Source organism: Thalassophryne amazonica, chromosome 1 (genome assembly GCF_902500255.1).
Source record: "Thalassophryne amazonica chromosome 1, fThaAma1.1, whole genome shotgun sequence".
Taxonomy (NCBI): domain Eukaryota; kingdom Metazoa; phylum Chordata; class Actinopteri; order Batrachoidiformes; family Batrachoididae; genus Thalassophryne; species Thalassophryne amazonica.
Window position 1 is genome coordinate 109,082,577 of NC_047103.1, and position 26,249 is coordinate 109,108,825.

General features: G+C 40.9%; 1 protein-coding gene and 1 long non-coding RNA gene across 4 annotated transcripts in view; one reads left to right on the forward strand and one right to left on the reverse strand.

Annotated features, from left to right (window-relative positions):
* LOC117513009 (ubiquitin-protein ligase E3A-like) overlaps positions 1-26,249 on the forward strand; it is a 211,597-nt gene that overhangs the window by 51,772 nt on the left and 133,576 nt on the right. For all 3 annotated transcript variants that reach the window (XM_034173305.1, XM_034173297.1, XM_034173288.1), the window contains 2 exons: positions 11,083-12,335; positions 12,451-12,595. In XM_034173305.1, the coding sequence (XP_034029196.1) occupies positions 11,083-12,335; positions 12,451-12,595 (1,398 nt within the window). The remainder of the gene's footprint in view (positions 1-11,082; positions 12,336-12,450; positions 12,596-26,249) is intronic.
* LOC117513027 lies at positions 407-13,605 on the reverse strand. Its single transcript, XR_004561441.1, has 3 exons — positions 13,482-13,605; positions 2,191-2,195; positions 407-416 (listed from the first exon to the last, which is right to left on the reverse strand). It is a non-coding gene; the product is annotated as an uncharacterized LOC117513027 (long non-coding RNA).

Consider the following 26,249-nt stretch of genomic DNA (forward strand, 5'->3'; position numbering starts at 1 on the left):
CAAAGGCTCACCCATTGATCAGCTCCTGGATGATCACAGACAGTCTGGAGTTACCTGTAAGTGCTGTGACAGTTAGACGCCTGTGTGAAGCTAATATATTTGCCGCAATGTCCCTCTGTTAAATAAAAGACGTGCAGAAGAGGTTACAATTTGCCAAAGAACACATCAACTGGCCTAAAGAGAAATGGAGGAATATTTTGTGGACTGATGAGAGTAAAATTGTTCTTTTTGGGTCCAAGGGCTACAGACAGTTTGTGAGACAACCCCCAAACTCTGAATTCAAGCCACAGTTCACAGTGAAGACAGTGAAGCATGGTGGTGCAGGCATCATGATATGGGCATGTTTCTCCTACTATGGTGTTGGGCTTATATATCGCATATCAGGTATCATGGATCAGTTTGGATATGTCAAAATACTTGAAGAGGTCATGTTGTCTTATGCTGAAGAGGACATGCCCTTGAAATGGGTGTTTCAACAAGACAATGACCCCAAGCACACTAGTAAACGAGCAAAATCTTGGTTCCAAACCAACAAAATTAATGCCTCGCAGATGTGAAGAAATCATGAAAAACTGTGGTTATACAACTAAATACTAGTTTAGTGATTCACAGGATTGCTAAAAAAGCAGTTTGAACATAATAGTTTTGAGTTTGTAGCGTTAAAAGCAGATGCTACTATTATTGTGAACACCCCCTTTTCTACTTTTTTTTTTTTTTTTTACTAATAGCCCAATTTCGTAGCCTTAAGAGTGTGCATATCATGAATGCTTGGTCTTGTTGGATTTGTGAGAATCTACTGAATCTATTGGTACCTTGTTTCCCATGTAACAATAAGAAATATACTCAAAACCTGGATTAATCTTTTTAGTCACATAGCACTACTATTATTCTGAACACTACTGTACATGTACACACCGACAGTGAAAATTTGGGATACAGTGGATAATTGTGCATGTACAATTATCACAATGAGTGAGAATGCTGTGGCGATGGGTGTATTGTTACCCCCATAGAGAGAAATTTAACATAAACAGTCATCTGTCATATTTTTGAAGTTCTCTATAGGTCCTGAGATCCATTGGTGCTGTTGCATATCTCCGTAATCTGTAGCGTGAAGCAGATGAAAGCCTGTGACTCTCCCCAGATGGGACACCAGTCTGATGCAGCCAAGACTGGTACCTATTTATAACTGGATGCAGATTATTTTGTTCAAGGTCATACTGAGTGTGGTAGCCTGAGAGGGATTGAAAATCTGGTTTGCTTATTTACATGCTAGTTCGTTATTCAGTAAGCTACGTGCTTTGTATATTGTATAAAATTTATCAATATCTTAAAAGCATGTTTTAAAAATAACACATAGACCTAATATTTGTAATTATCCATCCATCCATTTTCTTCCGTTTTATTCGGAGTCGGGTCGCGGGGGCAGCAGCTCAAGCAAAGCCGCCCAGACCTCCCGATCCACACACACCTCCCCCAGCTCCTCCGGGGGGAACCCCAAGGCACAATTACTCCATGAGTTTAATGTAAGTGCACCTGTGATCTATTATTTTTTCCGAGGAAATGTGAGAGACAACCTGCCACCCTCTGGGCGATTTGCTATGAAATAGCTACACTAAAAATATCTGACTTTGAAAGAACTAGGAGGGGATGTGGTGGCCTAAAGCTTAAACAAGCATGCTTGCTTATGAGCAGAAAATCATAGGCTCACACAGGGTTCCTTTGAGCAATGTCCTTGATCTAAAAGTTACTCTGTTTGCATTTGGGTGCCTCGCATGGCAACACCCTGGTGCGTGCATGTGCAAGGTGTGACTGCATTGGGGATCAGATGAAAAAGTGCTCTTTAAATGCAGTCCCTTTATGTACTGTATTCTTTGGACTACAAATCGAAATTTTTATTTATTTTTTTTACTGGTCTTTAAGTCACATTTCTTTTTGAAATGAGGTGCTACTGCTTCATGCAACATTTCAGTTTGCCTGAGTTTGGTGACCACTGTGTCCTGGAGTCCCTTAATTCAGAGAGTAGCTACATGAGTCAAAAATGATCATTTGACTCGTGGTGCCATCTTGGGAACAAAATGGCGTTCGCTGTTAAGCTGGCTGCATGTACGTAAATCCAGCTATTTTATGTATTTTTTTTCACTCAAAATGTTGGGTTGTTGTGCGTTTAGATGGGCAAAAAGACACAACAAGGGCTTCAAGATGTGCAGATTCCCTTCAGAACCAAACAGAAGAAAAATTTGGTAAAATTAAGTCAGCTGCGTGGGATGGAAGCAGACATCAAAGTTTTGAGGTAAATTTATTGTTCATTCCCATGTACAGTAAAACTCATCTAAACCAGCATCGTATAAACCAGATATTCACAGTTACCGGGCAAAAAAGTCCCAAAGTTTTTGTATTGTTTTCCATGTAATAAACACTGTATATAATGGATTTTGTACAATGGATTTTTTGCTCACATCGGATAAAATGTCCCGTCCGATCGCAATATATTTCCATTAAACCCCTCGCATGTTGGACTGGAGACATTTACGCGATTAAAAACCAGACAGTTGATTTTTTTTTGTCACACCGTCCTCAGATTCAGACCCGCAGCCTAATGTGCACCTGTTAAATTAGACACATCAAAAGGCTGTGATTTGACTCTTTTCTGCTTTCACTGCTTTATATTTTAATAGTTTGTGCAGTGTGCACGTCGAAAAGTCCGCAAAAAATCTGAAAATCTGAAAAAGAAGAAATTGTACGTTACCTTTGATTTGGAGGTGATGATTGTCGAAAGAAAAGATTGAGGGTCAAATTTGTCCAGAATAAAGGATAATCCAGCAACAGTGAACTTTAAAACTGTCACGCACATCATTGCGTGACACAGAGTTACAGATGCAGAAGCATAAATCAAGCTTTAAATTAAATAAATAAATCATCATGAATTGTAAATTTATGTAAATTTGATATTTTACCTGTTTTAATATTTATTTTTCATAGGACCTGCACCTGGATGTGTTGCTGTGTGTGGTTAAATTATTAAAAAAAATGTTGAAAACATAAAAAGGTTTATTCAGTAGTTCAGCACATTTGGCCCCCAAATGGTGCCATATTCTAAGTTGATGCTACTCTCTCAATAAAGGGAACCGGCTCTCCTGCACCCACGTTCCGCCAAATTCACTCCAGTCTTGCCATTTCCCTCCACCTTCCCAAACCAAGCAGCGTGCTCTACGTGTCTACAATTATGGTTGTAGCCAGGAAAGATAAGAATAAGAAAGAACTTTATTAATCCCGAAGGAAATTGTGTTCCCAGCATGTCTGAACAGTAAACATTGCTCTGACTGTTTGGACTATACAATTAACTGCATCACAATTGTGATATATCTGACTGTGATTAATTATCTAATCATCAAAGTTCACAGTTTAAATAAATTAATAGGAGGGAGGTGATAAGTTTATTGCTGGACTGGTTAAGCATTGGGCTTGAGACCAAAGGATCCTCGGTTCAAATCCCAGGCTGACCAGAAAATCACTAAGGGCCCTTGGGCTAGGTCCTTAATGCCCTTGTTGCTCCCAGAGTGGAGTGAGCGCCCTTGTATGGCACGAACCTTGACATCAGAGTGAATGTGAGACATTGTTGTAAAGTGTTTTGAGCGTCTGATGCAGATGGAAAAGTGCTATATAAATTCACTCCATTTACTGCACTGGTGTATGCTCCTGTATTCTGGGTGCAAGGCACCATTAAAATGCAGACTTTATTGCCGCCTCCTCCCTCAAATGTTACCAACTTTTATACCTGTTTAATGAAGAATGATGAACATATCACTGGAGTTTGTTGTCTAAAGAAGAAAAAAACAAACCCAATGGCGGAAGGATCAGCAACAATTGAACAATTTATTTTTATGAACTGCAGTGAGAAAGTGTCAGATACTGCATGCAGCCGTATTCAATAAAAATATTAATATCGGCTACTTTGTGTGTTCAGCTATATGTGTGTCTATGTGTAAGTGCTCTGTAAGACTGTTTATTTTTTAATTATCTGTGTGAACTTGATGATTCAACCTTGTTAGCTGTATTCTTCTCAAAAGCACCATGTTTAGTACGAGCAAAGTTTTCCAACTGACTATATCACCAACCAAACTAAAAGCAAACAACTGGTTAAAAAAAAACAAAAAAAAACGACTGGAGTGGAGGCAGTGACTGACGTGACATGAGTTGTTTTCAGCTCTGTCCAGTCAAATGCACCATGTACGATATGAAACAAGTTCACCAGTAACTTTAAATATCATACAAACCAAAAAAGAGGCAAGCTGAAGAAAACAGGTGGAATCAAGCCAAGCACAGAGAGAGAGATCCTGTCTGTGTGTGTGAGAGAAGCTGCAGAGATACGTGTCTGTGTAGGGAGGGGTGGGTGCTGTGCGTGACTGGCCAATCACAGAGCATGAAGACTGTCAGTTAGCCAATGAGAATTTTCCTTCAACACGAGCAGAGATATTGATGAGTTTTATTCGTATCATGGTCGTACTTGTCAAAAATGCTTTAGCCGTACTCAACCCTAATTGCCAGCCTGTTCCATAATCCTAGAAGAAAAATAAAACATGCATAATGAAAATTTGTACATCACACAGAAATACCACAAATTCATTTAATACATTGAGTTGCTATAAATGTATAAACAAACCCCAAAGTCTCTAGTGCTTTTGAATGTCATGGTTTGATCAATCAATCAATTTTTTTATATAGCGCCAAATCACAACAAACAGTTGCCCCAAGGCGCTTTATATTGTAAGGCAAGGCCATACAATAATTATGTAAAACCCCAACGGTCAAAACGACCCCCTGTGAGCAAGCACTTGGCTACAGTGGGAAGGAAAAACTCCCTTTTAACAGGAAGAAACCTCCAGCAGAACCAGGCTCAGGGAGGGGCAGTCTTCTGCTGGGACTGGTTGGGGCTGAGGGAGAGAACCAGGAAAAAGACATGCTGTGGAGGGGAGCAGAGATCGATCACTAATCATTAAATGCAGAGTGGTGCATACAGAGCAAAAAGAGAAAGAAACAGTGCATCATGGGAACCCCCCAGCAGTTTACGTCTATAGCAGCATAACTAAGGGATGGTTCAGGGTCACCTGATCCAGCCCTAACTATAAGCTTTAGCAAAAAGGAACGTTTTAAGCCTAATCTTAAAAGTAGAGAGGGTGTCTGTCTCCCTGATCTGAATTGGGAGCTGGTTCCACAGGAGAGGAACCTGAAAGCTGAAGGCTCTGCCTCCCATTCTACTCTTACAAACCCTAGGAACTACAAGTAAGCCTGCAGTCTGAGAGCGAAGCGCTCTATTGGGGTGATATGGTACTACGAGGTCCCTAAGATAAGATGGGACCTGATTATTCAAAACCTTATAAGTAAGAAGAAGAATTTTAAATTCTATTCTAGAATTAACAGGAAGCCAATGAAGAGAGGCCAATATGGGTGAGATATGCTCTCTCCTTCTAGTCCCCGTCAGTACTCTAGCTGCAGCATTTTGAATTAACTGAAGGCTTTTTAGGGAACTTTTAGGACAACCTGATAATAATGAATTACAATAGTCCAGCCTAGAGGAAATAAATGCATGAATTAGTTTTTCAGCATCACTCTGAGACAAGACCTTTCTGATTTTAGAGATATTGCGTAAATGCAAAACAGCAGTCCTACATATTTGTTTAATATGCGCTTTGAATGACATATCCTGATCAAAAATGACTCCAAGATTTCTCACAGTATTACTAGAGGTCAGGGTAATGCCATCCAGAGTAAGGATCTGGTTAGACACCATGTTTCTAAGATTTGTGGGGCCAAGTACAATAACTTCAGTTTTATCTGAGTTTAAAAGCAGGAAATTAGAGGTCATCCATGTCTTTATGTCTGTAAGACAATCCTGCAGTTTAGCTAATTGGTGTGTGTCCTCTGGCTTCATGGATAGATAAAGCTGGGTATCATCTGCGTAACAATGAAAATTTAAGCAATACCGTCTAATAATACTGCCTAAGGGAAGCATGTATAAAGTGAATAAAATTGGTCCTAGCACAGAACCTTGTGGAACTCCATAATTAACTTTAGTCTGTGAAGAAGATTCCCCATTTACATGAACAAATTGTAATCTATTAGACAAATATGATTCAAACCACCGCAGCGCAGTGCCTTTAATACCTATGGCATGCTCTAATCTCTGTAATAAAATTTTATGGTCAACAGTATCAAAAGCAGCACTGAGGTCCAACAGAACAAGCACAGAGACGAGTCCACTGTCCGAGGCCATAAGAAGATCATTTGTAACCTTCACTAATGCTGTTTCTGTACTATGATGAATTCTAAAACCTGACTGAAACTCTTCAAATAGACCATTCCTCTGCAGATGATCAGTTAGCTGTTTTACAACTACCCTTTCAAGAATTTTTGAGAGAAAAGGAAGGTTGGAGATTGGCCTATAATTAGCTAAGATAGCTGGGTCAAGTGATGGCTTTTTAAGTAATGGTTTAATTACTGCCACCTTAAAAGCCTGTGGTACATAGCCAACTAACAAAGATAGATTGATCATATTTAAGATCGAAGCATTAAATAATGGTAGGGCTTCCTTGAGCAGCCTGGTAGGAATGGGGTCTAATAAACATGTTGATGGTTTGGATGAAGTAACTAATGAAAATAACTCAGACAGAACAATCGGAGAGAAAGAGTCTAACCAAATACCGGCATCACTGAAAGCAGCCAAAGATAACGATACGTCTTTGGGATGGTTATGAGTAATTTTTTCTCTAATAGTTAAAATTTTGTTAGCAAAGAAAGTCATGAAGTCATTACTAGTTAAAGTTAATGGAATACTCAGCTCAATAGAGCTCTGACTCTTTGTCAGCCTGGCTACAGTGCTGAAAAGAAACCTGGGGTTGTTCTTATTTTCTTCAATTAGTGATGAGTAGAAAGATGTCCTAGCTTTACGGAGGGCTTTTTTATAGAGCAACAGACTCTTTTTCCAGGCTAAGTGAAGATCTTCTAAATTAGTGAGACGCCATTTCCTCTCCAACTTACGGGTTATCTGCTTTAAGCTGCGAGTTTGTGAGTTATACCACGGAGTCAGGCACTTCTGATTTAAAGCTCTCTTTTTCAGAGGAGCTACAGCATCCAAAGTTGTCTTCAATGAGGATGTAAAACTATTGACGAGATACTCTATCTCCCTTACAGAGTTTAGGTAGCTACTCTGCACTGTGTTGGTATATGGCATTAGAGAACATAAAGAAGGAATCATATCCTTAAACCTAGTTACAGTGCTTTCTGAAAGACTTCTAGTGTAATGAAACTTATTCCCCACTGCTGGGTAGTCCATCAGAGTAAATGTAAATATTATTAAGAAATGATCAGACAGAAGGGAGTTTTCAGGGAATACTGTTAAGTCTTCTATTTCCATACCATAAGTCAGAACAAGATCTAAGATATGATTAAAGTGGTGGGTGGACTCTTTTACTTTTTGAGCAAAGCCAATAGAGTCTAATAATAGATTAAATGCAGTGTTGAGGCTGTCATTCTCAGCATCTGTGTGGATGTTAAAATCGCCCACTATAATTATCTTATCTGAGCTAAGCACTAAGTCAGACAAAAGGTCTGAAAATTCACAGAGAAACTCACAGTAACGACCAGGTGGACGATAGATAATAACAAATAAAACTGGTTTTTGGGACTTCCAATTTGGATGGACAAGACTAAGAGACAAGCTTTCAAATGAATTAAAGCTCTGTCTGGGTTTTTGATTAATTAATAAGCTGGAATGGAAGATTGCTGCTAATCCTCCTCCTCGGCCCGTGCTACGAGCATTCTGACAGTTAGTGTGACTCGGGGGTGTTGACTCATTTAAACTAACATATTCATCCTGCTGTAACCAGGTTTCTGTTAGGCAGAATAAATCAATATGTTGATCAATTATTATATCATTTACCAACAGGGACTTAGAAGAGAGAGACCTAATGTTTAATAGACCACATTTAACTGTTTTAGTCTGTGGTGCAGTTGAAGGTGCTATATTATTTTTTCTTTTTGAATTTTTATGCTTAAATAGATTTTTGCTGGTTGTTGGTGGTCTGGGAGCAGGCACCGTCTCTACGGGGATGGGGTAATGAGGGGATGGCAGGGGGAGAGAAGCTGCAGAGAGGTGTGTAAGACTACAACTCTGCTTCCTGGTCCCAACCCTGGATAGTCACGGTTTGGAGGATTTAAGAATACAAACATGTCGACTCGTATTTGGACATTATCACAGTTTTTTACATGTTACCTCTGTACAGGACCACAGTGGGGCTGAAATTCAACAATCAAATTGTGTTTTTGTGTAGAGTAACTATAAATATCACATTAACCATTAACAGCTTAGGTATTCCAGTCATTCTCAACACGATGCACTGTTTTTCTCCATCACTGCCAAGAATACTTGAGTTCTTATTTCTTGCTTCCACCCCCCCACCCCTTTTAAAAACTAGCTGGAATGCCGTCATTCAAAAAAAAAAAAGAAAAAAAAAAAGAATCAAAATTAATGCATTTATTGCATTTATTCATAATGCAAACAGTGATAGTGAGCAGTTGGCAAACAGCTTAATAGTGCATTAAAGTGGCATTCTATTCCAGAACCATCTGGGCAATTCCACAGTTACTGCCTTTACCTTCAAAGAGGAAGCAAGCCTTTTGAAGTGACCAGGACTTAAAAAATACAGCCCCTGAGTGTTCCTATCTTGAGGAAGACATAATAGAGACAAGGTCTACTTGGTAGGGGGAATGAAACTTTGTTGGTGCTTCATACGAGTTGGTTGTACGCAATACTATGGATGTGACTGATCTTCCAAAAAAAGCAGCCATTCAGAAAACAGCCAGAAAATCTGTAAGCTGTATTGCAACTTTGTCTTAAAACTATACAGGGTTAACAACTCTTGATTCTAGGATATAAGGTTGCAAGTAACTGTCATTTTGCTGCTTCTTATGTTACAAATCAAAAGCATAAACTGAATGAATGCATAATTATGTGACTGACTTTACGTGACTGACATTACAGTATGCTACTCCATATTTAAAGTTACAAAAACAAATTTCTGCTGTCAAAACAATGTACTTTGACTGGCAATTGCCATATTCTATAATTTGAGAGCGTAATAATAGGTTATGTTGGTATTTTTGATTTCAGGGCCAAAGCAGGTGTAGTGCTGGCATCCAATTTCTCACTTCAACTGAGATGTGAAATGTTCTTGTTAACACAAAACAATAATATGCTTATGCAGCGCTTATGCAGAGGATGAAAAATCAGTTCATGCAATAGATAGAAAATGAGCCCATTTTGATGAGAGACAAACATAAAAATAAACTTGCTTTGACATGGTATAGTTAACTTTCACCGCATCATTGTAACTGAAATGACTTTCTTTCTGCACAAATGAATATTTGCTCTTACAATTTCAAACACAATTCTTGCCAATTTCTAAAAAAATTGGCCTTTAAACTTCTACAACATAGAATTACCCATCTACAAACTTCTCAGACTTGTCTATATCTGGAAAATATGGTAATCAAGGACCTCTACAGGGCCTTGCTGTGATAAATCAAACACATCAATGACATTTATTCTTATAGTGTTGGATTTTGAGATCTGTTCCAGGGTTCTAGCTAGGATAAAATTTTAGCATAGCGGTAATGTCAAGGGAGTGAAGCGACCGATTTGAGGGAGCGTAGCGAGTGAGGAGGGGCGATGGTGCGGAAGGGAGGTTTACCCCCATTCCGTGGTGCGGAGCTTTTGAAAATTTAAGCTAAATATTGGCCATTCTAGGGGTACCCAAAGTGGAAAATTGTACTTTTTACACTGTGTAGTCTTAATGGATAATTTTCCTACCTTTGCATCTTGGCAGTGTGTTACCTTCACAAAGGACCTTGTCAGAAGATATTTAAACTCAGACACAACCAGGAATAGAGATTAAAAAAATGTTTTATTGAAAGATACACAGAACACCATTTGATTTGTTGTTCAAACTCAAAGAAGACTGTACTGACTATAACGCCTTTTTTATACTATATGTTTTATGTTTTGTATGTGATGGTGTCTATTTGGATGTTGGAGTCTGCAATAACGTTTGATGATGTTTGTCTTCATCTCAAAGCAATTTCTGTCTGCTATCACATCACAAATTTATACTTTTGAGAAGTTGACTGTGTGTTTGCTCTGTCCTGCTCTGAAAGCACTTTTCACACTTCCAGGCTTATTTACAGTCTGAGGAGCGGCCCCTCCCTCTCGCTCCATTGATATGGTAAACGGTGCTGCAGCGAGAGAGCTGGCCACAGACTGATCCAATAACTTTCACAGCCAAGCTACTGGAGCAATCCTGATACTCAGACACTCTTTATTTGAGCATGTGAGATTGTATCAGAGGCCCTCCGTCTGCTCACTTTCAGTGATTGCTGTGCGTAATGGCGCAGGGCGCATTTGGAGCAAACAGCCAGGGAGCTATTCATTTCTCGTGATCAGTCACGTCCATTTCCTCACGATTCCTGCCGGCTTCCTCACCATCGGGCCCACTGGTTTTCTCCCGATACGGCTTGCCAGCTTGGTCACCATCAGATTCATTCAGAGTGGGACTGTCCGATTTCCTCTGCAAAACTGGTCTGAAATACGATGCGATACTACACGTGCCTTTGTCGTTGTTTCTACGCTGTTTCGATGCTGGCATGATGCCAGGGATAATATTGACACAGATCGTGCAGTAGCCAAGAAGACGGTGCGTTACAAGAAGAAAATCGGCATGCACTGACCTGAGTAGCTGATGCTTGGAGGAATAACCCACGCTTATGCTGTATTGAAAATAAGCGTAACGGTCCAAAATTATGGCGTAACTGGCCGTAACGCAAGTTTGCGCAAGCTAGAACCCTGTGTTCTGAGGGGAAAATTGCATTTAGATTAAAAACATTTACTATATATATTTAAGCCCCAGTTATTTATCTTATTATTAGTTTAGTGGTAATGGGATTAATTTAGCATGTATAGTCTGTGATTTGGTTTTGCTTCTATTTACTTGTTTATTTTAACCTTGTGATGTTTCATTCTGTATTCAGATGTAAATTACCTGACAGAGGAGAAAGTATATGAGATCTTGGACATCTGTGGTGAGAAGAAGGATTACTCACCTCTGATCAGAGTCATAGGACGTGTGTTCTCCAGTGCTGACAGCCTGGTACAGAGCTTCCGGAGGTCAAAACGCCACACCAAGGAGGAGCTGAAGTCGCTCCAAGGTAAGGATGAAGACAAGGATGAGGATGAGAAGGAGGCAGCTGCATGCTCTGCAGTAGCTATGGAAGAGGACTCCCCTACGTCCTCTTCATCATCAAGGCTTTTAGAGGTCTCCTCTACAGAAAATGATGTTCAAAAGCTGGCACTGGATGAGGTATCAGTTGACATTGAAGCAGTACGGCGGGTGTATGAGCGCCTGCTGTCCAATGATAAAATAGAAGCTGCATTTCTCAATGCATTGGTCTACCTCTCACCCAACGTGGAGTGCGACCTAACATATCACAATGTGTATTCACGAGACCCAAACTATTTAAACCTATTTGTTATAGTGATGGAAAACAGCAACCTCCATAGCCCAGAGTACCTAGAGATTGCTCTGCCACAGTTCTGCAAGGCAATGAGCAAGCTGCCACTGGCAGCTCAGGCCAAGCTCGCCCACCTTTGGTCACACTACAACACTGAGCAGATTCGGCGCATGGTGGAAACCTTCCAGCAGCTCATTACATACAAGGTGATCAGTAATGAGTTCAATAGTCGCAATCTGGTAAATGATGCTGATGCTGTAGTTGGAGCCACAAAGTGCTTGAAGATTGTCTACTATGCAAATGTGATGGGGGGTGATTTGGACATGGAGCACAATGAGGAAGAGGATGAGGAGCCAATTCCAGAGTCCAGTGAACTCACCCTGCAGGAACTGCTGGGTGAAGAACGCCGGAACAAGAAGGGCCCTCGAGTGGACCCTCTGGAAACAGAATTGGGGATTCACACCACTGATTGCAGGCGGCCACTCATTCCTTTTGAGGAGTTTGTCAATGAACCTCTGAATGAGGTGTTGGAGATGGACAAAGACTATACTTTCTTTAAGGTTGAAACTGAAAACAAGTTCTCTTTTATGACCTGTCCCTTCATCCTTAATGCAGTTACCAAGAACCTGGGTTTGTATTATGACAACCGCATCCGTATGTACAGTGAACGTCGCATTACTGTGCTCTATAGCTTGGTGCAGGGTCAACAACTCAACCCCTACCTAAGGCTTAAAGTGCGTCGAGACCACATCATTGATGATGCCCTGGTCAGGGTATGTTTCTTCCAATGACAGTTCTCTGCATATATTAATATTCCTTTTTTTATTTACTGAATATGCTTCCATTTTGACAAGTAGCAGTCAGTGATTTTCTTCTGTATCTCTGTAGCTGGAAATGATAGCAATGGAAAATCCTGCAGACTTGAAAAAGCAGCTGTATGTGGAGTTTGAAGGAGAACAAGGTGTTGATGAAGGAGGTGTTTCGAAAGAATTCTTTCAGCTGGTGGTGGAAGAGATCTTCAACCCAGATATTGGTAAGAAAAAAAATATTTCTACCAGGTTTAGCAAAATGTAAGAGAAGACACTATATAGAAATTTACAGAAAATACCACTTAAAACAGCAAAACTACGGGAGTAGAGTGCCATCTAGTGCTCGCACTCTTTTTCCTTTGGACATTTGATGTTGATGTCCTCACAGACTGGTTTGATGTGCATTTCATACTGGCTGGTGTTATCCCAGGTGACTGTCTCCGCTCTGTCTTTGTGCTGCTTGTCGTTCAACCACAGTCTGGATTTCAGATGTTGCTGGACTGGAACAAGTGTCTTTAAGAAGCTGGTCAGTTTTTCACCTGTCTGTCTCCAGGCTTGACAGAAAGCAGTCAGTTTTCCTGTAGCGAGGCTGTGGCTGGTGGATCTGGCTGGGGTTGGAGATAAACAGAACACCAGTCTTCCCCGTACAGACTTTGACCTTTTACCTCAGACCAACAAGGCTCGGATAGGGTGGGGGTGAGCGAGAGAGAAAAGGATTAGTAGGTGGATAATGTTTTGTCCTGTGGGTGTTTGTGAAATAAAACTTTTTTTATTTCCTACAGCTCAGAGAATTCTGAATTCTCTTACACTCACAGATAACACACTGCAGTATGCTTATCTCCTACATAACTCAGAAACCCACAGGTCTCCTACAAAGGGCCCAAACTCATAGGCCCAAAATAGTCTTATTATAACCTAAATGCCTGTTGTCAACCGGTCAGTTTTAATTTCCACAACAAAAGAACAGCCTTGCTCACTGGTGCTGTGTTGTTGACACAACACCCACAGTTCGCCCCCTTCCAAAAAAGCTGCCGGGTACAACGCAGACCCCTACCTAACTGGTCTGTTTGGCTATCCGCCAGGCAGTCTAGGGAGCATCCCACTTGACACCAAATTGTGGAGGCAAAAATGATTTTAAGTCAAAGTGTCTGAGGCTGTTTGTGGAAATAAAGTCAAGGAATTGGCAGATTAAAATAACAGGCTTTTAATTTGAGGCCTTGAAGAAACATGCAGAGTCAAACTCAGAACAGCAGGATTTTGAATGACTTTGAATATGGGGAGGGGTTTTTGAAATATGCAAGGGGGCGCTATTGAGGCATTTTCTCTGTCCATGGGTGACGCCTGTATGACTTGTAAGAGGTTGGCATGCTTGACCTGTGTATCAGTTTTCATGATGATATGACAAAAATTAAAGCCGTCAAAAGGAAGAATGTAATTTCATGGTGAAGGGATGATAGTCAGCACGCTGCCACATGGACGCCATTTGTCGTAACTTCACAGCGATCATCGCCTACATTCACCAACTTGTTCTGCATGTTTTAGAAGTGGAATGAAGTTGATGGGGTGAAATTTGTGACACCAGTACCTGTTAAAGTAAAAATAGGACATTTCCTGTTACCACCGGGGGGCGCTATGGCGGAGGTGGGGAGTTAATATATGCAGATGTTCAGGGCGGAGCCTTCATCGTGTCCAGCAAGTTTGAAGGATCTACGATGAAGTATGTGGGCGTGACAGCCGTTTGAAGTGACATGGCGTGCTCCTAAAAGCTCCCCAAAGTTTGACGAACCCTAGCAGCCACACCTTTTGACCTACCGAAATTCTTTTGATAACTTTTGGTCACCATGGAGTCATGATATTGACCTAATTTGAAGATGATTGGATGAAATCCCTGGGACGAGTTTGTTCAAATGTAAGTAGTGAAATTCGCCAAAAATGGCATAAATTGCCTCAAAATTCAAACTTAAAATCAAAATGGCCGACTTCCTGTTGACATTTCACCATGACGTTGAGACTTTTTTGTGTGTCCTAGTATGGTAAATATGTGTACCGAATTTCGTGAGGCTACGACGAAAAAACCCCTATGGGAGGGTTTTTTGAAAATTTCTAGGGGGCGCTATTTTGATTTCAAATTGTGCATAATAATAATAACAAATAATAAACAGCGCAATTACAGTAGGGTCCTCGTAGGACTTTTTCCTACCCGGGCCCTAATAAATAATAATAAACAGTGCAATTACAACAGGGTCCTCGTAGGACTTTTTCCTACTCGGGCCCTAACTAAGACTGCAAGTAGTCATATATGGGCCCTCTTTCCGCGCGTCCGCCTACCCAGGCCAGCGCGTCCACTTGTGGCCAGATGCGGGCATGTGCATACAGGGGCAACCACTCGTCACACAGTTCAAATTTGAAGCAAATCACACAATGCTTTAAGGAGTTATGACATGTTGATGGTTCATCCACTAGGGGGTGCTCAGTGTACAAACAGAGGGGCCAGGTGTGTTCAGGGACCAACGGTCATCACACATATTAAGTTTCTATTCATTGAGGTTATGCATGAAAAAGTTATGACATGTTGATGGGTCATTCAGTAGGGGGCGATCAGAGCACAAATAGAGGGGTCAGGTGTATACGGGACAGACAGTAATCACACAGTTCAAGTTTCAAGCAAATCAGTCAATGCACGAAGGAGTTATGAGAAGTTGATGGCTCATCCACTAGGGGGTGCTCAGTGCATAAACAGAGGGGCCAGGTGTGTTAATGGGTTGACCCTCATTACACATGTGAAGTTTCAAGTCAATGAGGTAATGCATGGAGTTATAAGTTAATGGTTCATCCACTAGGGGGCGCTCAGACCACAGAGGGGTCAGTTGTCTTAAGGAGCCAACTGTCATCACACGTCATCACACGTGAAGTTTGAAGTCAGTCATGCAAACAGTTAGCTAAACAGTTACTTTAACCGTTTTGGCTCCTCCAGACCTGCTCCCTGCCTGCTCCCAGCTCTCCACATGTCTCCAGCAGCCAGCCCTCCTGTCCCTCTGACCCCCCACCTTCTTCCCCCTGGTCATCTCCACTGCACGCCGGAGTTTGTCCCTCCTCCACCCGGACTGTATTCAGCACCAGCCCACCTCAGCTCACACCTCAGCCCCCCCCCCTCCCTTCCCCCTCACTGTAACTCTGACTGAGGTCAGAGGCCATCTCCTGCAGCTGAAGCAGAGGAAAGCAGCAGGACCTGATGGGATCTCCCCGAGGCTGCTGAGGGCCTGTGCAAATGAGCTCTGTGAGGTCCTCAGCCACATATTCAACAAGAGCCCCAGGCTGGGGGTGGGGACCCTGTGGAAGACCTTCTCTGTGGTTCCGGTTCCTACAACACCACACGCCAAGGAACTAGCCCACTACAGACCAGTTGCCCTGACATCACACCTCATGAAGACCATGGAGCGATCGTCCTGTCTCATCTCCGCACCGTGGTGAGCGACATCCTGGACCCACTGCAGTTCACCTACAGGCCCAACATCGGGGTAGATGACGCTGTCATCTACCTGCTGCAGCGAGTGCTCACCCACCTGGAGACCGGCGGAAGCGCTGTGAGAGTCATGTTCTTTGATTTCTCCATAACCTTCAACACCATCAGACCAGCGCTGCTGCGGGGGAAGCTGGAGGATGCAGGTGTGGATGGACATCTTGCCTCCTGGACCATTGACTACCTCACTGACCTCCCGCAGTACCTGCGGCTGTGTGGCTGTCAGTCTGAGGTGGTAAGGTGCAGGACTGGGGCCCCCAGGGCATCGTCCTCTCGCCTTTTCATTTCACCCTTTACACCTCGGACTTCACCTACAACATGGACAGTTGCCATCTCCATAAGTTCTCTGATGACTCCGCCATTGTGGGTCGTGTGTCTGAGGGGAACGAGCTGGAGTACCGGTCAGTCATCACAGACTTTGTGGACTGGTGTGAGCGCAACCACTTGTCTCAACACCAGTAATACGAAGGAGAGGGTGATCGACTTAAGGAGGAAACCACCACCTCACCCACCGGTGAACATCCAGGGGAGGACATAGAAACTGTGGACAGTTTCAAATACCTGGGTGTTCACCTCAACAGCAAATTGGACTGGACTCACAACACTGATGCTTTGTACAAGAAAAGCCAGAGTCGCCTCCACCTCATGAGGAGACTGAGATCCTTTGGAGTGAGCAGGCCTCTGCTTAAAACCTTCTATGACTCTATTGTTGCCTCTGCTCTCCTCTATGCTGTCGTTTGTTGGGCCCTGGGCAGCTCAGAGCGGGAGAGAAAGAGACTGAATAAGCTGGTCAGGAAGTCCAGCTCTGTCCTGGGTTGTCCTATGGACTCTCTGGAGGAGGTGGCTGAGAGGAGGGTGTTAACCAAGTTCAAATCCATCATGGACAACTCCTCTCACCCTCTGCACCGGACTGCAGTGGAGCTGAGCAGCTCCTTCACTGCCAGACTGAGGCACCCTTAGTGCAAGAAGAAACGATACCGCAGGTTGTTCCTCCCTGCTCCTGTTAGACTGTACAATAACACTGTGAAATAACCACATGCAATAATATGTCCACAAATCACGTGCAATATTAATATGTCCACAAATCATGTGCAATAACAACTCGTTTATAAATCCCAGCACTAGTGTCACCTTATCCCATCTAAATTCCACTTCACATATTGTAAATAAGATGCTCCTATTTTTTTCAATTCCAATCATGTTTATATATGCATATGTACTTATATATGTACGTGTGTGTATAGTACACACACGTACACACACATATGTATATGTATATATACTCAACAAAAATATAAACGCAACACTTTTGGTTTTGCTCCAATTTTGTATGAGATGAACTCAAAGATCTAAAACTTTTTCCACATACACAATATCACCACTTCCCTCAAATATTGGCCACAAACCAGTCTAAATCTGTGACAGTGAGCACTTCTCCTTTGCTGAGATAATCCATCCCACCTCACAGGTGTGCCATATCAAGATGCTGATTAGACACCATGATTAGTGCACAGGTGTGCCTTAGACTGTCCACAATAAAAGGCCACTCTGAAAGGTGCAGTTTTGTTTTATGGGGGGATACCAGTCAGTATCTGGTGTGACCACCATTTGCCTCATGCAGTGCAACACATCTCCTTCGCATAGAGTTGATCAGGTTGTCAATTGTGGCCTGTGGAATGTTGGTCCACTCCTCTTCAGTTGCTGGATATTGGCAGGAACTGGTACACGCTGTCGTATACGCCGGTCCAGAGCATCCCAAACATGCTCAATGGGTGACATGTCCGGTGAGTATGCCGGCCATGCAAGAACTGGGACATTTTCAGCTTCCAAGAATTGTGTACAGATCCTTGCAACATGGGGCCGTGCATTATCCTGCTGCAACATGAGGTGATGTTCTTGGATGTATGGCACAACAATGGGCCTCAAGATCTCATCACGGTATCTCTGTGCATTCAAAATGCCATCAATAAAATGCACCTGTGTTCTTCGTCCATAACAGACGTCTGCCCATACCATAACCCCACCGCCACCATGGGCCACTCGATCCACAACATTGACATCAGAAAACCGCTCACCCACACAACGCCACACACGCTGTCTGCCATCTGCCCTGGACAGTGTGAACCGGGATTCATCCGTGAAGAGAACACCTCTCCAATGTGCCAAACGCCAGTGAATGTGAGCATTTGCCCACTCAAGTCGGTTACGATGACGAACTGGAGTCAGGTCGAGACCCCGATGAGGACGACGAGCATGCAGATGAGCTTCCCTGAGACGGTTTCTGACAGTTTGTGCAGAAATTCTTTGGTTATGCAAACCGATTGTTTCAGCAGCTGTCCGAGTGGCTGGTCTCAGACAATCTTGGAGGTGAACATGCTGGATGTGGAGGTCCTGGGCTGGTGTGGTTACACGTGGTCTGCGGTTGTGAGGCTGGTTGGATGTACTGCCAAATTCTCTGAAACACCTTTGGAGACGGCTTATGGTAGAGAAATGAACATTCAATACACGAGCAACAGCTCTGGTTGACATTCCTGCTGTCAGCATGCCAATTGCATGATACTTCAAATCTTGCAACATCTGTGGCATTGTGCTGTGTGATAAAACTGCACCTTTCAGAGTGGCCTTTTATTGTGGGCAGTCTAGGGCACACCTGTGCACTAATCATGGTGTCTAATCAGCATCTTGATATGGCACACCTGTGAGGTGGGAAGGATTATCTCAGCAAAGGAGAAGTGCTTACTGTCACAGATTTAGACTGGTTTGTGAACAATATTTGAGGGAAATGGTGATATTGTGTATGTGGAAAAAGTTTTAGATCTTTGAGTTCATCTCATACAAAATGGGAGCAAAACCAAAAGTGTTGCGTTTATATTTTTGTTGAGTATATATATATATATATATATATATATATATATATTCTATTTTGACCTCATTTTCTTATTTTATTGTATTGCTACAAGTATTATTATTGCTTATCCTTGCACACACTGTTTGATGCACATTTTCCTCTACTCGCACCCATCTTGTTTTTTTAAGAGCTGACGTAACATGTGAATTTCTCCACTGTGAGATCAATAAAGTCTCATCTTATCTTAAAGTATGAAGGCATTTTCATGACTTGATGTTACATGGCGAAGGGTCAAAATGGCGGCGCTATAGCGGCCACACCCTTCAACAAAGAGAAAAGCTTTTGATAACTTTTGATCAGTATCATCTCTGGATGCTCTGAAAGAAATTTGAACCCACCCAGAAACTGAACATTCTTTGAAAGTTCATTGAACATTTGCATGAGAACGTTCGCAAACATGGCACGAACATCATATGAACAAAGAATGAGGACAGGTAATGTTTGCATGCGAACATTGAATGGACATTATACCAGTGTTCACAAATGTTCCCAAACATCATATAAACAGTTGTAGCAGAACATTAAATGAACATTTGTAGAATGTTCCAATGCGAACATTACCTGTCCTCATTCTTTGTTCATGTGATGTTCATTTAATGTTCTTGCTCAATTACCTACAATTTTTGTGATTGTTCCTATTGAGAACTAAAAAATAATTAAAACAAACTTTATAAATGTGTTAAAATTCAGTAGGTTTTATTCCAATAGTGACTTGCAATGTATTTATGGAATTCACATATAAAATCAATAATGCAGAAACCTCTGAAATCACTTAATTGATAACAGATTAAATGATGGAATTCATCTTTACAGAATGAATAAACATCATTGCTCAGAAATAAAAAGCACATATAATGAAGAATTTTCAACTTCATTTACAAAAGATTTCTTTCATGGTATACCACATACCCTACTCCAAAAAATGCTCAGACAAAATAAGAATAAATCTTCTCAAAATAATAATGAACCCTAAATCATTTCACCTATTGACCTACATACAACTGATGATACACATTTTAGGAGCAAAAATAAGTTCAACTTGAACATAAATCTCCGCTTGAAACAAAAACTATAATCTTTTAGACATTGACATACAATTAATAATACATCATCATATTTAAGACCAAAACTGTGGACATCTTTAACAAACACATTACTATCAATAAATTCCCTGAGAAAATTCCTATGAAAAATATTTTAACTTTTTAATCACATAGATTTGAAGACTCAGTGTGACATTAGTCAGATACGACAATGCAATTGAACACACACATCATTTTTAAGAGCGAAACTGAACAGTATTACAATCAATAAATTTCCTGAGGAAATTCACATGACAACACACTAAGGTTTTAATCACATAGAAGTATGATAGTCAGTTACGACAATGCAATTGAACACATAATTTTTAAAAGCAAAACTGAACAGTTTTAACACAAACACATTACAATCAAATTTCCTGAAGAAATTCATATGTTGAAAAAATATATCATACAAAAATAATACAAAATTATTATTTTAAATTAATGTTTGATCCCCAGAGAAAAAGTTTCTCCGGAAGTAAAATTAAGTTATCAAAACTATTCCATGTACAATGCAAATTAAATGCATGCTGCTAATCTGCCCATAAGCTTTAATATTATAAAATATAAACACAATGCTAAAATACCTTCAGTCGTATGAGCATTGTATTCTTAATAATTGCCAGTTGTTTAATTGGTATCCCAGTGCAATGTGTGTGTGTGTGTGTGTGTGTGTGTGTGTGTGTGTATCTATACGAGGGTAGGCTGAAAAGTTCTAAGGCTCCCCATGAAGGAGTAATGCATTAACTGCATTATAGTGAGCCTTAGAACTTTTCAGCCTACCCTCGTGTGTGTGTGTGTGTATATATATATATATATTATATATACTGTAATATATACTGTATTATATATACTATAGTCTACTGTGACTGGCTGTCACCCCTCCAAAAAAAACAAAAACAAAACAGATTTGCAAGATTCTTAGTTTCTCTAACCTGTAATGTGGGTCAGGTAAAAGTTCAGGATGGTCCCGTCTATACTTCTTTGATTCTGCTTGGATAGGACAGCTTCGGGTTATGGCACAATTGTCGATATGATGGTAGTACTGTCCATTGATGTGATACTTATTACAACCGCCATGACAACTCTGTAAATTTGTGGCACGTCCCTGGCAAGGCTGCCTTTGGCGGTTCCTGACTTACCCTGACTGCCAAAGATAAACAGGAGCCGTAGCGTACAAGCCGCCCCTGACAGTGCTTGTTGCCGTATCCTTCCCTTGTTCCATTCCAGGAGTGTATGCAGTCAAGGCATTGATTAGGGCATTCCTCTGGTGCCTGGTTCCCTTATCCTCGCCATCAAGTTTGTCATTAGCACTCTTGAGCTGCAAGTTGAAAATTTCCATTGTTAGTCATAAGCAATTACATATATTTTACTGTTCAGATACTGTATAATTTGAGCAGCATGGTCATAACTGGTATTCAACTCAACACCTTATTGGACAGGCCCTATATTTTTAACAAGCTGTTTATATTGCTTGCAGAATTTTCTCAAGTTAGTTATCAGCTAGGTATACCACACAGGTGAAAGCAGATCAGACAAAAATGATTAATCCTATGTACCTGCTGTTATTTGTGTAAAGGGCCTTTCACATCCCATGCTTTGGAAGCGTCAAAAAATCGGTCTAAAAAGCATTATTTTCAATGAAGCGCGCTGCTGTTTAGAGGCGCCAGAAGCATCGCGTCAAATCTAAGCTTAACCTGTGCTTCTGCTGGGATCGCGCGCATTGCCGCTTGTCGACAAGCTGACACGGTCAAAGTTGACCCAATCCAACTTTTGCCAACCTGAATTGTGACATAGCTTCGCACTGTCCAATAGAAACAACGCGTCGGGTCCAAACATGGAAGACTCATGGCAGAAACCACTGATCTCTACAAAACAGACACGTCACATGACTGCTCATTTATACAGAAGAAAAATTCTTGCAAATGTTGTTTTTTAGGGCTGCAGCTATCAGTTATTTTTGCAATCGAGTATTCTATTGATTATTCTGGCGATTAATCGCGTAATCGGATAAAAAGTACTTTTGCATTTTTAAACAACATGAATAGTCCAGGCCTCTCCCTAAGCAATGACACAATGTCCCTGTTCCAAAGTCTTGACATTTTGCTGAAATGGTGATGGGATGTGGCTTTCTGTTCTGTTTTTCCCCCCCAACTTGCAAAATGTAACCATTTTGAGTTTTGTTTTTTTTTTTTTTAAGCCTCGCAGTTTGTTTTTTTTTTTTTTTTGTTGTTGTTTTTTTTAAGTTACCGTGTTTGTGAAGCATTGTGTGTTGCCCAGAAAAAGCGGAACACTTAGTGTGAGTCTGAACAGCAGCTGGCTTCAACTGTGGGTACCCGGCCGTCGGGTCGATAGTCACTCACAACGTCGAACAGACCATGTGTTTTTTTAATAATAGACAAACACACTGCTTCGCTTTAAATGCGCCGTAAGTCTATTTCAGATGACCAGTGTGGACCCTCTTTCTCTTAAAAGGCTTTATTTTACTCTGTGTCGCATTGGAAAGCGGTAGCTTTAATTTGCACAAGCAAATTTCGTTGTGCTAATTGCTGCGCAATAACAATAAAGGTGATTCTGATTCTAAATTATTAGCTGTTACACGGCCTGAGCGCATGCTCTAGTCTAATTCAGTTGTTTTTTGGGGACATTGCAGCGCCACACACAGGCCTGGCATATGTACTACAGCAAGCTTCGAGGCACAGAATTTGCCTCGATCATTTTTTGTAATCGAATTATTCGAGTTATTCGTGTAATTGTTTCAGCACTAGTTTTTTTTTTTTTTTTTTTTTACCTCAAAATTAATTTAATTGTTAAAGCTTTTTTGTGGTTCATCAATGCACATACAACATGGCGATCACTCAGCTTTCCTCTGGGAAAAAATCAGAGCGAAAATCTCTGCCCTGTTGCCACATGCAACGCGCTGGGGGCGTCGGAGGCGCTTACGCGACGCGACTGACGTCATGACACGTTGGGAGGCATTGCCTGACACGTATAAAGCATGCAATGTAAAAGGCCCTTTTGTTACTATACTTCCATAAATGCAACATGTTTCATAATATACTGTGTGAACAATAAAACAGCAAAACTTTATTGAAGAGGATGTAACAAACAAAGTACATGAACTCACTTCTTTGAGTGACTTTACTGGAAGGCCCATTACTTCCAGGCACTGCTTGTAATTGGTTCTACCCACACTTCTGGTTTAGCTGGCCATTCTTCGGATGATCATCTCAGCAGTGTCCACATTGTTCTCCCTCCTGGTATGCCTGAGAACCGACACTTTCAGGGACGGTCCAAGGATGCAGTGCATCAACTTTGTCATTCAGCTTTTTGATACTGTGAATGATGTCATTCTGCTTCTCCTAGAACACACACATATATATATATATATATATATATATATATGTATATATATATATATATATGTTACAACCTTAATACAGAAGTTCCCACTTTACATTAAATCCTATGCTTCACAAATGATTAAGCCAATGCTGTTGACCTTTCATCATGAGCATGGAGAAATCTGTGCATGAATGGAGTGATGAAAGTGAGCCGTGGAAAAAAAAACTTGAAAGATCTTGGCAAGGCCCTGGCGGGGTCTGGTGGTTGTCCCCCAGAAAAATGTGAAATCTCAAATGCATTCTGGTGCTTTCTCAGGTCTATTTACCAACCAAAAGAATCTCCAAAAAATAATTTTTTTGTTGGATCAGGTCAGTTTTCCACCCCAGATAAGGTGGTAAACCTCAGTAGTATACCATAGACAGTATGCACACACTGTGCAAATGAAACATTATGCAAGGGACATAGAAACTGACTTTTTATATAAAGAATTCTAAAACTTTATATCAGTAATAAACATGTTTATTAAGTAACAGGGCCTGTAAATGATTTCTTTAAGGAAGGAAAATTAGTATATACAACTTTATTACTGGCAGATTTTACTGTATTTTCAAATTATATCCCAAATAGAACAGAACATTTCTTGCCAGAAATGTTTGAATATTTTGCTTGCTGAACGTGAATTTTAGAATCTACTGGCACAAGACACTATACAGTCTTATTTAACCATTATAGTACAAACCTCTGGATATGGATCGGGCTGTTGTGAATCAACTGCAGGCACACACTCAACCGACTGGTCGGATGGAGGCTTCACTGATTTAACATCTCTTATGACAGCCAGCATGGTTGCTGTGGGGGGGAGGGGGGACAAGCAATAATCCCAAAAAATTATCACAAACTTCATAAAGTCATCACATATATCTTCATAAAGTCTCTTTCTGGGCACTGACATTACTTAAACTTTAATTGCATCAACACCTAATAAAAGACAGAGTATATATTTTAGTCATGGTCATAAAAAGTTATGTATATTTTAAATTTAGCCTTTATTAATCCAAATTAATCCCATGGAGATAGAGACCTCTTTTATAAGTGAGACGTGGACAATTACAAAGTTTCCAATTCACCCAACCTGCATGTCCTTGGAAGTGGGATGCCCACACACACCTTAATGACATCTTTAGGCTCCTGGCTTAATATCAGAATAGATAAAACATGGACAAAATATTAATTAGGCCCGTGCCTCTCTGTGGCTAACGTTATCTCCGTGCTAGTAAAAAATGTGTTGGTTTGGTTCCCATTAGTCCATGGCTGGCATAACCAAGCTTTTGAAGCAGGTTCTGTCATTTCTGGCTAAAACGGGTTTGTGCTCAGATTAGGTTCCGTTAACTTAAAGTATCTTTTGATATTCACAGCATCATGATCACGGTAGAAATGCCTCGCCATTTGAAGCTAGCTGCTCCCTCGTGTTAGCTTTGTGGTGGTTTTCTGTGATGAATCCCAGTCGACGAGCCTCCAGCATTAGTCTCCTCTTCTGCTTAGTGGTCTCTTAATCATAGTATAGAGACTGACCGGGCAAATTAACTTCTTGAACATAAACCTTTATTTGCCAGAACAAAACCGAGAGTAGCGCTGTTAGTTAGTCAACTAAAGTCTTCTTCTTCTCTTTTAATAAACAGCGGGTTTTAACCCAACTCGGTGCACGACCGCCACCAACTGTTGGAGCACTGCAAGCAACTGTGAGCTGCAAGCATATTGTTAACAAAATAAGTTAATAGTCAATAGATCTATGTACACAAACTACTTTTAAATAAAATGAATTCATTTGAATTGTATCCTCTGATAATGTTAGTCAAACTTTTTTAAAATGAAGCACTATAGTGTTTCAGATATTTTATATGACCTATTTATTACAGTAGTTTTGTGAGAGAACATTTCTCTGAGCATAGCTGATGAACCTGCACCTCTGCCTTTACCTTTAAACACGAAGGAACCATACACTTATGCCAGAAATTTAACTTAATTGGCAATACTTGAATGTATAATGTGATTACAGGAAATTATACACAATGATCACTGTTGTAGGGCTGCAGTTATCGAATATTTTTGGAATCGAATATTCTATCGATTATTTTATTGATTAATTGAGTAATCGGATAAAAAGTACCTTTGTATTTTTAAACAGTATCAGTAGTGGCAGGGCTCTCCCTAAGCCGTGGCACAATGTTTCTGTGCCATCATGCAGATTTTTAAGTTTAGGGTGTACTCTTTCTCTGTTTTGCTGGGTTATTTATTTTTTCATATTAAGAGTTTTAGAGCTTTGCCAAACCATAAGCCCAGGCAGTCTGTGAAATCTTCAGTCTGCAGACAGTGCATTCTTTTTTTCCTTCTTATTGCATATTTCATTTGCACTTTTTATTACTGTGATTTACTCAGTGTTTAGTGTATATTTATACATGCTGTACAGAGTGTAGCTCATACCAAAGTCAAATTCTTTGTTTTCTATGGATACTTGGCGAATAACACAGCCTTTGAAAAACGGCTGTGGATTGCAGCGTTTCCACAAAAGCTGCCTGTTGATAAAAACTCTTACCAAATCTGAATTAAAGGTTTTTTAATCATTAAACATGACTCATTTAAACTGCGCGTCCTTTCGCTTCATCTGCGGAGGTGAACAGCCAGTGGAGCAAAACGTGTTTTTTTTTTTTAATATATACAAACACACTGCTTCACTTTAAATGCGCAATAAGTCTGTTTCAGACGATCCGCGCGGACCCTTTCTCTTAAAAGGCTTTATGTTACTCAGCGTGTGGCTTTGCAAACTTGTAGCATCGCCTGCTACATTGATTAGCGCTATGGTCTTCTTCTGGGAGCGTTACAGCGCCACGTACAGGCCTGGCGTATGTACTACAGCTTTACACGAAGCCCCGAGGCAAAGAATTTGCCTCGAATATTTTTTGTAATTGAATTATTCGAGTTACTCGAATCGTTTCAGCCCTACACTGATGCTTTTTGACCAGAAT